The sequence below is a fragment of the Aquarana catesbeiana genome, linkage group LG01 (assembly GCF_042186555.1).
Source record: "Aquarana catesbeiana isolate 2022-GZ linkage group LG01, ASM4218655v1, whole genome shotgun sequence".
NCBI classification, from domain to species: domain Eukaryota; kingdom Metazoa; phylum Chordata; class Amphibia; order Anura; family Ranidae; genus Aquarana; species Aquarana catesbeiana.
In genome coordinates, this window is record NC_133324.1 from 636,679,883 (window position 1) to 636,693,063 (window position 13,181).

The 13,181-nt window shown below is 41.2% G+C and overlaps 1 protein-coding gene across 1 annotated transcript in view; it reads left to right on the forward strand.

The window, feature by feature from the left end:
* CCSER1 (coiled-coil serine rich protein 1) overlaps positions 1–11,996 on the forward strand; it is a 1,308,521-nt gene extending 1,296,525 nt beyond the window's left edge. The window contains exon 10 of the mRNA XM_073601043.1: positions 11,420–11,996. Within this exon, the coding sequence (XP_073457144.1) occupies positions 11,420–11,536 (117 nt within the window). The 3' untranslated portion in view covers positions 11,537–11,996. The remainder of the gene's footprint in view (positions 1–11,419) is intronic.
* The last annotated feature ends 1,185 nt before the right edge of the window (positions 11,997–13,181 follow it).

Sequence of the window (13,181 nt, forward strand, 5' to 3'; positions counted from 1 at the left end):
AGGCCTTATATGTTACTTAACAGTCCTTCTTCATCTTCTTTTCTTCTGCTAGCAACAAGGTAATTTTGTAATCCAAGGGTTAATGATTCCTTAACAAAGTAACCTGATATATAAAGCAAAGTCCTGATGCAGAAGAGCTATAAATAACTTTGATGCAGTGACTTAGTGTTGAATCCTCTTGACTATGCCTGTGGGACTACAGGTCCCAGCAACTCTGTCTTGTGTAAACTGATGTATGAAAGTGTGTCAAGAAACTTGTGGGCCTCAGCTCTCTCACCCAACCAAGGACAATGCTGTCAGGAGACTCCGCTCTGGTGTGCCGGGTTCTTCCTCTGCAGAATCTCAGTTCGTTCACTGTGGCCACACCGCCATGCTGTACCATTTCACAGACAACCAGGAGTCCTCGGTTACCTCCTTCAAGGGTCTCTGGAACGATCACACTGCTGCTCCAGCACGCTGTGATGTAAGGCCAGATCAAAGACTGCTCACAGATGACCGGTAGTCCTCGGTTACCTCCTTCAAGGGTCTCTGTATCGATCACACTGCTGCTTCAGCAGGCTGTGATCTAAGGCAGGATCACTGGCTGCTGTTCTGCTCCACACAGGGTAGGCCACACTGGGCTGGGGACCTCACACAGATCCTCCCAGGCTGGCCATGCGTCTCCAATAGGGATGAGCCGAACACCCCCCTGTTCGGTTCGCACCAGAACATGCGAACAGGAAAAAGGTTTGTTCGAACACGCGAACACCGTTAAAGTCTATGGGACACGAACATGAATAATCAAAAGTGCTAATTTTAAAGGCTAATATGCAAGTTATTGTCATAAAAAGTGTTTGGGGACCTGGGTCCTGCCCCAGGGGACATGGATCAATGCAAAAAAAAGTTTTAAAAACGGCCGTTTTTTCAGGAGCAGTGATTTTAATAATGCTTAAAGTCAAACAATAAAAGTATAATATCCCTTTAAATTTCGTACCTGGGGGGTGTCTATAGTATGCCTGTAAAGGGGCGCATGTTTCCTGTGTTTAGAACAGTCTGACAGCAAACTGACATTTTGAAGGAAAAAACTAATTTAAAACTACCCGCGGCTATTGCATTGCCGACAATACACATAGAAGTTCATTGATATAAACGGCATGGGAATTCCCCAAAGGGGGACCCCAAACCAAAATTTAAAAAAAAAATGACGTAGGAGTCCCCCTAAATTCCATACCAGGCCCTTCAGGTCTGGTATGGATATTAAGGGGAACCCCGGCCAAAATTTAAAAAAAAAAATGACGTGGGGTTCCCCCTAAATTCCATACCAGACCCTTCAGGTCTGGTATGGATTTTAAGGGGAACCCCGCGCCAAAAAAAAAAAAAAAAACGGCGTGGGGTCCCCCCAAAAATCCATACCAGACCCTTATCCGAGCACGCAACCTGGCAGGCCGCAGGAAAAGAGGGGGGGACGAGAGTGCGGCCCTCCCCTCCTGAACCATACCAGGCCACATGCCCTCAACATTGGGAGGGTGCTTTGGGGTAGCCCCCCAAAACACCTTGTCCCCATGTTGATGAGGACAAGGGCCTCATCCCCACAACCCTGGCCGGTGGTTGTGGGGGTCTGCGGGCGGGGGGCTTATCGGAATCTGGAAGCCCCCTTTAACAAGGGGACCCCCAGATCCCGGCCCCCCCCCTGTGTGAAATGGTAAGGGGGTACTTACCCCTACCATTTCACTAAAAAACTGTCAAAAATGTTAAAAATGACAAGAGACAGTTTTTGACAATTCCTTTATTTAAATGCTTCTTTTTTCTTCTATCTTCCTTCATCTTCTGGTTCTTCTGGTTCTTCTGGCTCTTCTGGTTCTTCCTCCGGTGTTCTCGTCCAGCATCTCCTCCGGTGTCTTCTATCTTCTTCTCCTAGGGCCGCTCCGCACCCATGGCATGGGGGGAGGCTCCCGCTCTTCTCTTCTTCTTTTCTTTTTTTCTTCTCTTCTTCTCTTCTTCTCTTCTTCATTTTCTTCTGCGGGCCGCTCCGCATCCATGCTGGCATGGAGGGAGGCTCCCGCTGTGTGACGGCGCTCCTCGTCTGACAGTTCTTAAATAACAGGGGCGGGGCCACCCGGTGACCCCGCCCCCCTCTGACACACGGTGACTTGACGGGACTTCCCTGTGACGTCACGGGGAATGCCACAGGGAAGTCTCGTCATGTCCCGTGCGTCAGAGGGGGGCGGGGTCACTGGGTGGCCCCGCCCCCGTTATTTAAGAACTGTCAGACGAGGAGCGCCGTCACACAGCGGGAGCCTCCCTCCATGCCAGCATGGATGCGGAGCGGCCCGCAGAAGAAAATGAAGAAGAGAAGAAGAGAAGAAAAGAAGAAGAGAAGAGCGGAGCCTCCCCCCATGCCATGGGTGCGGAGCGGCCCGAGGAGAAGAAGATAGAAGACGCCGGAGGAGATGCTGGACGAGAACGCCGGAGGAAGAACCAGAAGAGCCAGAAGAACCAGAAGAACCAGAAGATGAAGGAAGATAGAAGAAAGAAGAAGCATTTAAATAAAGGAATTGTCAAAAACTGTCTCTTGTCATTTTTAACATTTTTGACAGTTTTTTAGTGAAATGGTAGGGGTAAGTACCCCCTTACCATTTCACACAGGGGGGGGTCGGGATCTGGGGGTCCCCTTGTTAAAGGGGGCTTCCAGATTCCGATAAGCCCCCCCGCTCACAGACCCCCACAACCACCGGCCAGGGTTGTGGGGATGAGGCCCTTGTCCTCATCAACATGGGGACAAGGTGTTTTGGGGGGCTACCCCAAAGCACCCTCCCAATGTTGAGGGCATGTGGCCTGGTACGGTTCAGGAGGGGGGGCCGCACTCTCGTCCCCCCCTCTTTTCCTGCGGCCTGCCAGGTTGCGTGCTCGGATAAGGGTCTGGTATGGATTTTTGGGGGGACCCCACGCATTTTTTTTTTTTTTTTTTTTTGGCACGGGGTTCCCCTTAAAATCCATACCAGACCTGAAGGGTCTGGTATGGAATTTAGGGGGAACTCCACGTCATTTTTTTTTTAAATTTTGGCCGGGGTTCCCCTTAATATCCATACCAGACCTGAAGGGCCTGGTATGGAATTTAGGGGGACTCCTACGTAATTTTTTTTTAAAATTTTGGTTTGGGGTCCCCCTTTGGGGAATTCCCATGTCGTTTTTATCAATGAACTTCTATGTGTATTGTCGGCAATGCAATAGCCGCGGGTAGTTTTAAATGAGTTTTTTCCTTCAAAATGTCATTTTGCTGTCAGACTGTTCTAAACACGGGAAACATGCGCCCCTTTACAGGCATATTATAGACACCCCCCAGCTACGAAATTTAAAGGGATATTACACTTTTATTGTTTGACTTTAAGCATTATTAAAATCACTGCTCCTGAAAAAACGGCCGTTTTTAAAACTTTTTTTTGCATTGATCCATGTCCCTTGGGGCAGGACCCAGGTCCCCAAACACTTTTTATGACAATAACTTGCATATTAGCCTTTAAAATTAGCACTTTTGATTTCTCCCATAGACTTTTAAAGGGTGTTCCGCGGCATTCGAATTTGCCGCGAACACCCCTAATTGTTCGCTGTTCGGCGAACTTGCGAACAGCCAATGTTCGAGTCGAACATGAGTTCGACTCGAACTCGAAGCTCATCCCTAGTCTCCAAGAGACTTAAGATGGCTGCTCCCAGCCTTTTTATAAGCTTCCCACAATGCAGTTATGCTCCCCAAGGATCATGGGAGTCACTGTGCATTGTGGGCAGGTCAAGTTAATGTCCAGATATAAACAAACAAAAACTTCCAGGTCAACTTGAAAAGCGAAAAGAAAATAAAGATTCAGTCCTTTTGCACTTTGGCCGTTAGATGGCGCCAGAGGATAAGATATCACATTAACATTAAGTTACATCAAATATGTGTCCCAGCTACATTTGCTTTCACTTGGTCATGTGTAAATGTTTAGGGGGAACGGAAAGGAGAACAATACATTGTAAATTTGTAAGAATAACCCCTTGCTTGGCTTATTTTCACAAATATGTGAAGAAGGAAATTCTAGCAAACCTATCAAGATTTGAGCATAGTGACAAATCTGTAAATATCCAAAGAAGGCCTGCTCATAAGGTTTTTATTTTTTATTTTTTTGCAATGGTATCTCTCTCCCGTGGCAAAGCACAGAGTCTGATTCTTTTTTTTACTTCAGTAGGATTTTCCTCCAAGTTCAGGTTCACCGGATTCTGAACAAGGTTCTCCAAGCCCATGGGGAGAATACTGTTGCATATTTGCTCTAGCCAGTATCAGTCTTTGTCTGAGGACATCAGTCATCTGCAGCAAACATTCCCTTTCTTTAGGAAACAATGTTTAGCCAGTTTGGATCATATAGATAACTAAAATAGTTTTATTGGACACTTTTCTGATGGTAATCTATGTGAAGAATTTCCTCATAGAAAGACTAAGGCAAATTAAAAACCCTATGCAATTGTCCTGTAAAAACCACAGAATGTGTGATGAAAATCCTTAGGGATATACAGAGCCTAAACATCATTCTCAGACACCCAAGATTGTAAACACACATACACATACACACACACACCAAAAAATGTCACTAAATGTCCCAGTTATTAACTAAAAAAACAGCATTTTTACTACATTTTTAGTTAATATTCAGATAGCATTTCTTCCATTTTATTAGACCCAAGTGACTACAAGTCCTTGAGTAATTGAGCCAACCAAGCTTTATTTGAAGCAAATTTGTTCAAATTGCTTTCCTATATTATTGAAACAACCTTGTAATACAACGGTAATCACTTGCAATAGCTTATATTTTTGGAGGAAAATTTTAATTAAAATGATATCTGCTGTAACATTTGCCTTGCAGCAACATCATTGATTGGTTTACCCTTTGACAAAGGCCATGAACATTTTGAGTGGAAACCAATTACTTAAAGAATGATTAGATATAGCTTTATATCTATGTAATGCAAAACCCAGTATAGTATATATTCCTAGAATGCCTAGAGGCCATTCTTGTACTGATGGTTATGACTTCAAATTGCAGAACAATTATACATTTTGGAATACATAGTTGTTCAGGAGTACCAGGGGCATTGCTGAAAACTGTTAACCAAATATAGCATGTTTGTTATGTTCACATTTGGGTCCCATTGAGCTAGACAACCAAAGGGATCCCTGATTTGGGGGCTGAAAGAATGGCTCAGTGCAAACCAGCACTTACTACAGTAACATTTTCACTTCACTATGACTATGACACATAGCTACATTGATGCTACAGTGGATCAGTCATATACATTGTCTCTACATTGTTGCACAACAAGTAAATAGCTACTAGTTTAGTAAAAGGGGTTGTAAACCCTCATGTTTTTTCACCTTAATGCATCCTATGCATTAAGGTGAAAAAACTTCTGACACTGACTGGCCCCCTAGCCTCCCCCCGTTTTACTCACCTGAGCCCATTCGTTCCCTCGGTGGAGACGCGCTGTACCTCTCTGCCCAGGGTTCTCGGCTCTTCATTGGATAGATTGATAGCAGTGCAGCTATAGGCTCCCGCTGCTGTCAATCAAATCCAATTAAGAGCCGAGGTGGGGCCAAGTGTCTGTGTCTATGGATGCAAATGCTGGACTCTGGAGAACGCCCGCAAGATAACCCCCAGGGAGAGCGCTTCTCCTAGGGAGTTTAATGAGCACCCTTGGGGGACCCCAGAAGACGAGGATCGGGGCCACACTGTGCAAAACGATCTGCACAGTGGAGGTAAGTATGATATGTTTGTTATTTAAAGAAAAAAAAAAAAAACAAGGGTTTACAACCCCTTTAAGTGGATGTACTACATAATATGATTAGCCATGATGCGGTGACATGGCAAGTGAACATGGAGCTTTATGGTTTCATGCTAGAGTGTTGTTAAAAGAAGAGGGGATGCTACACCATGGTAAACATGGCCCTGCATTTGTTTGGCATGTGTTGCTGCCATATATTTCAAAATGACCTTATTTTTATTTTATAATACATTATTATATTTTATATATTCTATTCTTTTATAATATATGTATATTTATTTTCTGGTCAGACACAGGTTTATTGTTCTGTTATGTTACAGGTCCATTGTAAAACTGTTGCTACATCCATGATCATTCAGCATCACTTTTTTACAGTAGATTATAATTGTACAAGATTCATTTTGATTCAGTTAGCAAGTCTGTGTATGCACAGATAGTCCAAGTTGTATGATATCTAGAAAGTGACATTAAGGCAGGCCATAAACTGTGCAACCCTAGATTGCAGGAAAGAAATTTGCATGGTTCCCCCATCAACATAGACAGTGCTGACAGGGGAATCCCACCTGCCGAGCCATTGTCTGCTCCCAGCCGCCCTCGCTGTGAGAAGACAGTGATTAATACTAGTGGCTATAGCATCTGCTAGCGATAATCGCAAGTTAATCCGGCAGGCTGTACTGAAGTTGATAGATCGGTCAACTTGGTAAACGCAGCATGCCCAGACAAAGGTTACATTTCAGGTGGTTCCTGCTGAACTGCCTGAGATTCGAACCCCCTATGGCCAGCCTTAGCAGGGTCTTTATTAATAAATAGATCCTGTTACCTTGCCCATTCAGGTGTCACTTTATACTCACCTCTCCAGTGGTCCCCCATCATTTATTCTCCTGTTACCACCACTACAACTAACTAGTGCTTCTGGGTATGAGAAAGCATGTAACCTCCTCTCATCATGCCATGCTTGAGCCTAGTGGGCACATTTTAGACCCATTAACTTTTACAGAGGGGGTGAGGTCATTGCTCCCTCTGATTTTCTACAGTAGCTGGGGCTACATGTTTTTTGTGCTGCTGTGATGGGGAAGGGGCAGCAGTTAAGTGCTAGATAAAGGAAATTAAATAGATTGGGGGGGCTTTACAAGGTAATATCACTTTTCCATAAGTGAACAAGATGACAGTGTCACTTTATGTCTTGTGCCTTTATTTAATTAAGAATACTTTGTTGCTAAATCTTAGGTACACTTTCACCTAGCAACCAATCAGAAACCATTCTGTACTGTTATGATGGGCTGCTACAGTTTACTACATTTAAAGATTAGCATTTAAGTGAAATCTATTGAACAAGGCAAATTATTACCTAGCATTGTTACAAAATCACACATTATTCTGTGTGTACTGTTTTTGTATGGTAATCTACTAAATTATGGCAGTTAGAGATGATAATATATACCTATTTCACATCAGTTTATTGTAGTGATATTCCATAAAATATTACTGCTATCAGAGGGAAGCAAAAGTCAGGTAGCAGAGCAGTGAGCGATGCTGAATACAGATAAAGCCAAACTTCCATTCCCCCGAGCTGTGACAAACAAATGCATTTCCCTTTGCTCTGGGGAATATGACAGCTGCTATAATCCACTGTTGTAAGAGTTTTTGCTGCTGCTTTTCTTTTGTTGTTTGTGATTGCCAGTATTGCTTTGTCCTGGCACTTTGCAATAATCTGACTGAATCTGACTGCAAACACTTCACTGACAATGGCTGCATATTAATAATCTAAAGCACAGGCTGTAATGATAGCCTTAACATATTCAGTGAGCTACTACTTTAGATATTGAAGATTCTGAAATAAATTAGGATTTCTGTTGCGTTCAAGGGAGAAAGAGACAGCAAATCACAAACCAACCCATAAACAACAGCTCATAATATTATGTTTTAATGGCGGACCCACATATGTAATATTAGATGTTAGATGGTTTTCTATTGACATGTGTCTTTTTGAACTGTAGAATACATTTTTCTGCTGAATGCATGATAAAATCCATACATTTTTTAATGTATTATCTAGCTAATCATAGCTGTATTAGGTAACTGTTCTTGACAAGTAACTATGACAGAATCAGAAAGTATAATATGTTTCCCTGGTTTCTGCAAGACTGGTTTTGTTCACTACATTAGTCTCTATAAATGTATAAGTTGATACTATATTGAAAGTGACCAATGTTCTCATGATCCTGTGTTCATTATGGTTTCTGACCAGAATATTAAGCCACCTCTCTATAAGTACTGGAGGTCAACATACCGACTTCTAGGATTATAATGATGTGTCCTTTGATAACATACCACCCATGCATATGTATATGCAGGCCAGTGCTTTGCACCTATATATTTTGCCACCTTAAAGGCTAAGAAGATTTTTTTTCCTAAATTCCAGCTACCCTATGTACCAATATAACATTATTGTTCTTTGCAAAAACAAAACAGCTTTCCATTAATTCTACACAGAGTTGACAAGCTGATCTCATTAGTGCAAATCTACCCACAGCTGGTCAACTCCTTCCTGTGTCATGACTAGGGATGGGCGAACGGTTCGGCCCGAGCATAAGTTCGGGCCAAACTTTGGTTGTTCGGATGTTCTGCGAACACCGAACAATATGCGGTGTTCGGGGCAAATTCAAAAGCTGCCGGAACACCGTTAAATTCTATGGGACACTAACATGAAAAATCAAAAGTGCTCATTTTAAAGGCTTATATGCAAGTTATTGTCATAAAAAGTGTTTGTGGACCTGGCTCCTGCCCCAGGGGACATGTATCAATGCAAAATTTTTTTTTAAAGATGGCCTTTTTTTCGGGAGCAGTGATTTTTTTAATTCTTAAAGTAAAACTATAAAAATGAAATATTCCTTTAAATATCGTGCCTGGGGGGTGTCTATAGTATGCCTGTAAAGTGGCACATTTTCCCGTGTTTAGAACAGTACCACAGCAAAATGACATTTCTAAAGGAAAAATTGTCATTTAAAACTGATCGTGGCTGTAATGAATTGTCGGGTCTCGGCAATATAGATAAAACTCATTGAAAAAAAGAGCATGGGATCCCCCCAATCCATTACCAGGCCCTTTGGGTCTGGTATGAATATTAAGGGGAACCCCGAACCAAAATAAAAAAAAAATTGCGTGGGGGTCCCCCTAAAATCCATACCAGGCCCTTCGGGTCTGATATGAAAATTAAGGGGAACCCAGCACCAAATGTAAAAAAAAATGGCGTAGGGGTCCCCCCAAAATCCATACCAGACCCTTAAGGTCTGGTATGGATTTTAAGGGGAACCCTGTACCAAAATTAAAAAAAAGTTCTTGGATATGGGTCTGGTATGGATTTTGGGGGGGACCCATACGCCATTTTTTTAAATTCTGGTGCAGGGTTCCCCTTAAAATCCATATCAGACCTGAAGGGCCTGGTATGAATTTTAGGGGGACCTCCACACAATTTTTAAAAAAAATTTGGTTTGAGGTTCCCCTTAATATTCATACCAGACCCAAAAGGCCTGGTAATGGACTGGAAATGAGTTTTATCTATATTGTCGAGACCCAACAATTCATTACAGCCGCGATCAGTTTTGAATTACTTTTTTTCCTTTAGAAATGTCATTTTGCTGTGGTACTGTTCTAAACATGGGAAAAATGCGCCAATTTACAGGCATACTATAGACACCCCCCAGGCACGATATTTAAAGAAATATTTTATTTTTATTGTTTCACTTTAAGCATTAAAAAAATCACTGCTCCTGAAAAACGGCTATTTAAAAAAAGAAATTTGCATTGATACATGTCCCCTGAGGCAGGACCCAGGTCCCCAAACACTTTTTATGACAATAACTTGCATATAAGCCTTTCAAATGAGCACTTTTGATTATTCATGTTCGTGTCCCATAAACTTTACCGGGGTTCGTGTGTTCTGCCAAATTTTTTGCCTGTTCAGTATGTTATGGTGCGAACCGAACCGGGGGGTGTTTGGCTCATCCCTAGTCATGACCTAAAGTCTGTCCAGGAAGTAAGGCAGAAGTAATCGAGAATTGTGTTTAAACAGCTATGAAGAGAGTTAGGTAAGCTGGTGCATTAATGCTATATTGGTACATAGGGGAGATGGAATTTAGAAAAAAAACAAGAAGGCAAACAAAGGTGAACTTAGCCTTTAAGACCTTCCTATCTGTCCAAAGCATTTATTTGTCAAGAGAGTTTGTGGAGATATTTAGAACCTTTCTCAGTGGACAAAGAAAGGAGTAGCTCTTCTCTAGGTTTAAGCAGTTGTAAAACAAGTGATGCCTGGAAGAGTGACATACTCTTTAAAGCCTATTTGTGACTTCCTTTTGTAAGTTTCTGTTACAGTCAGAGTGCTCAAAAATATTTTTTTTGAAACATTAACGTTTTCATTTCAGTGCTATCTTCCCCAGCAGCATGCTAGAGATCAGAATTGCTCCACACTCTACTAGAGCAGCAGTCTATCTCCAGCCTTCTGAAACACCCCATGCACACACATGCAAGTAAAAAAAAACTGTGCACCAATCAATTATCCTGCTCCCTAAGCAGGAATACCCATTTGCAGTATCATCTTCTCTGCTCACTCAGCAACAATAATGCCCTCTGAGTAGGATGTGTTAATTGGTGCACACTAGTTCTAATGCCCCGTACACACGGTCGGACATTGATCGGACATTCCGACAACAAAATCCTAGGATTTTTTCCGACGGATGTTGGCTCAAACTTGTCTTGCATACACACGGTCACACAAAGTTGTCGGAAAATCTGATCGTTCTAAACGCGGTGACGTAAAACACGTACGTCGGGACTATAAATGGGGCAGTGGCCAATAGCTTTCATCTCTTTATTTATTCTGAGCATGCGTGGCACTTTGTCCTTCGGATCTGTGTACACACGATCGGAATTTTCGACAACAGATTTTGTTGTCGGAAAATTTTATCTCCTGCTCTCCAACTTTTTGTGTCGGAAAATCCGATGGAAAATGTCCGATGGAGCCCACACACGGTCGGAATTTCCGACAACACGCTCCGATCGGACATTTTCCATTGGAAAATCCGACCGTGTGTACGGGGCATAACTGTGCAAAAGTCTGTTGAACCATTGGAGATAAACCATGCTTTCACACAGATTGTAGCAGTTTGTATCTCCAGTATGGTTCCAGGAAAGTGGACACTGGGATTTCCCTGAAGAAATAGTAAAAACAAACAGAAAAAAGTTTTTGAAAAGGTACCTTTTTCAGAACACAGGCTATATGTAAAACATGCAAAGCAAAGGTGCATTTGAGCATAAAGTTATTGGCTAATTCTATTTGATTTAAGTTTATGGCCCAGCGAGCATCAACATAAGACTTTATTTGCCATCAGTTTTATAGTATAAGATATGTGTCTTGCACAGTGTGTCTTCTTTATTTTGAAAGAAAAACATAAAAAAATGATCCTGATAAAGAATATCTTTTAACTGGGTTAATGCAGCAGCTCCATGAACTGTTGGTTATGAATTTGTTATTGCCTTTATTATAACATTTTTGGTGGTTGATATTTGTATTCCTGCTATCTGAATGTGACACATGTATTCCTTGTCTTAATCCATTTCTTTCCTTTTTTTAAAGGTCCAGAGGAACACAACGAGTACAGAGGGCTCTATTTTCAAAGCTATAAGACCTGTTCATTGTTTCCAGCATTATCAGTTTAAACCCAACATCTGGACACAAGATGCTTTACACTAATGTATTCAGTTAGGTTTCATTAAAATGTAATAAGCTGCAGTTTCAGAAACAATTAATGTATTCACAAATGATGCTGCTAAATTGCAGTTTTGCATTATCGCAAATGAAAATACTCCTTTTTTGATGTTGCTGTACAGATCTATTTTCATTGCAGGAACTTTAATAACAAAATATGTGGTTATTATCCTTTCTGGGATATACATTTTTTATATAATAATTTAAAATAAACAAGGACCATGCACTTGGACCAGGAGGCAGCACAGTGTTTTGAAGAGGATTATAGCCAACGACACCAAATATAGCATAAGCATTTTACAGTTTACCTGTGCTGCCTAATCTGATTTTGTGAAATTATTTTTAAAAATGTTTCTTTATGTTTATTTCTGTAATATGACAAAAAAATGACTGCGCAATACAATTGATAAATTATGCCAATAAACAATTACATTTGTAAACCTTATATTAATCTAATAGTGTTTATTTTAGTTAACTATTTTAGGGGAGAAACAACTGGGGGAATCAATATTGGAAAGGATCTGGGTATTCTGGTAGATCAGACTAAATAACAGAACATCATTTCAAGCTGCAGATTCTAAAGCAACAAAATAATTTATTGTATTAAGAGGTATACTGAATGTAAAATATCCAACCATTTAATTTTGCAAAAAATATCCAATTACATGAGAGCAGAACAAAAAACATTATTTTTGCTTGTATTTAATTGGATGATGGTAGTCACCATATTCAAAAAGCTTGCAAAGAGAAAATGTCTTGCAAAGTTAACAGCATGCTTGCCTGTAGTAAATCAACCTCATTGACTCCAGATAGAGAGACAAAATCTCACCCCTGTACAGGGCATTAGTAAGCTCTCGTCTGGAATATGCAGTTCCATTTTGGGCACCAGTTCACAAAAAGGAATGTGGGGAAATAGAGAGAGTGAAGATAGGGGCATCCAAACTCATAAGAGGCATAGAGTAGCTCAGAAATGAAGAACAATTATCTGAACTGAGGAAGTTAAGGGAAGATATGATCATCATGTTTAAATGTATGGTCCACACAGTGCACTTGGTACAAAGATATTTACTGAAAAGGACATGGGGGCACTCTTTGCTTCTGAAAGAAAATCTCTCCACCTGAGCTTTTTGAATCTGGGGGTCCAGTTTCAGAACCATCAGGCTGAGCCAGGATGGGAGCTATCCTTTCAATAAAGCAATGGATGCCCCGGCCCTGTGTACAGGGTTCTCCCCTCTTAACATCGCAGGAGATCTGGAAATATTATTGGACACAGAAAGCAGTGCCAAACCTTTGACTGAACAACAAGCCCCAGCAACACATGGCACTGAACTCTTAGCCAGATTTAACCACTTCAATACAGGGAAATTTTACCCCCTTTCTGCCCAGGCCAATTTTCAGCTTTCAGCGCTGTTGCACTTTGAATTGTGCTGTCATGCAACACTGTACTCAATTTCACATATAATTTTGTTAACAAAACTAGAGCTTTCTTTTGGTGGTATTTAAATATTGTTTGCTAAATAAACAAAAAAAGACAGAAAATTTGGGAACAAAACAAAAACAAAATTTTCTTTGTTTCTGCTTTAAAATGTAGCAAATAAATAATCTTTCTTCAGAAAATTATGGCCAAAAT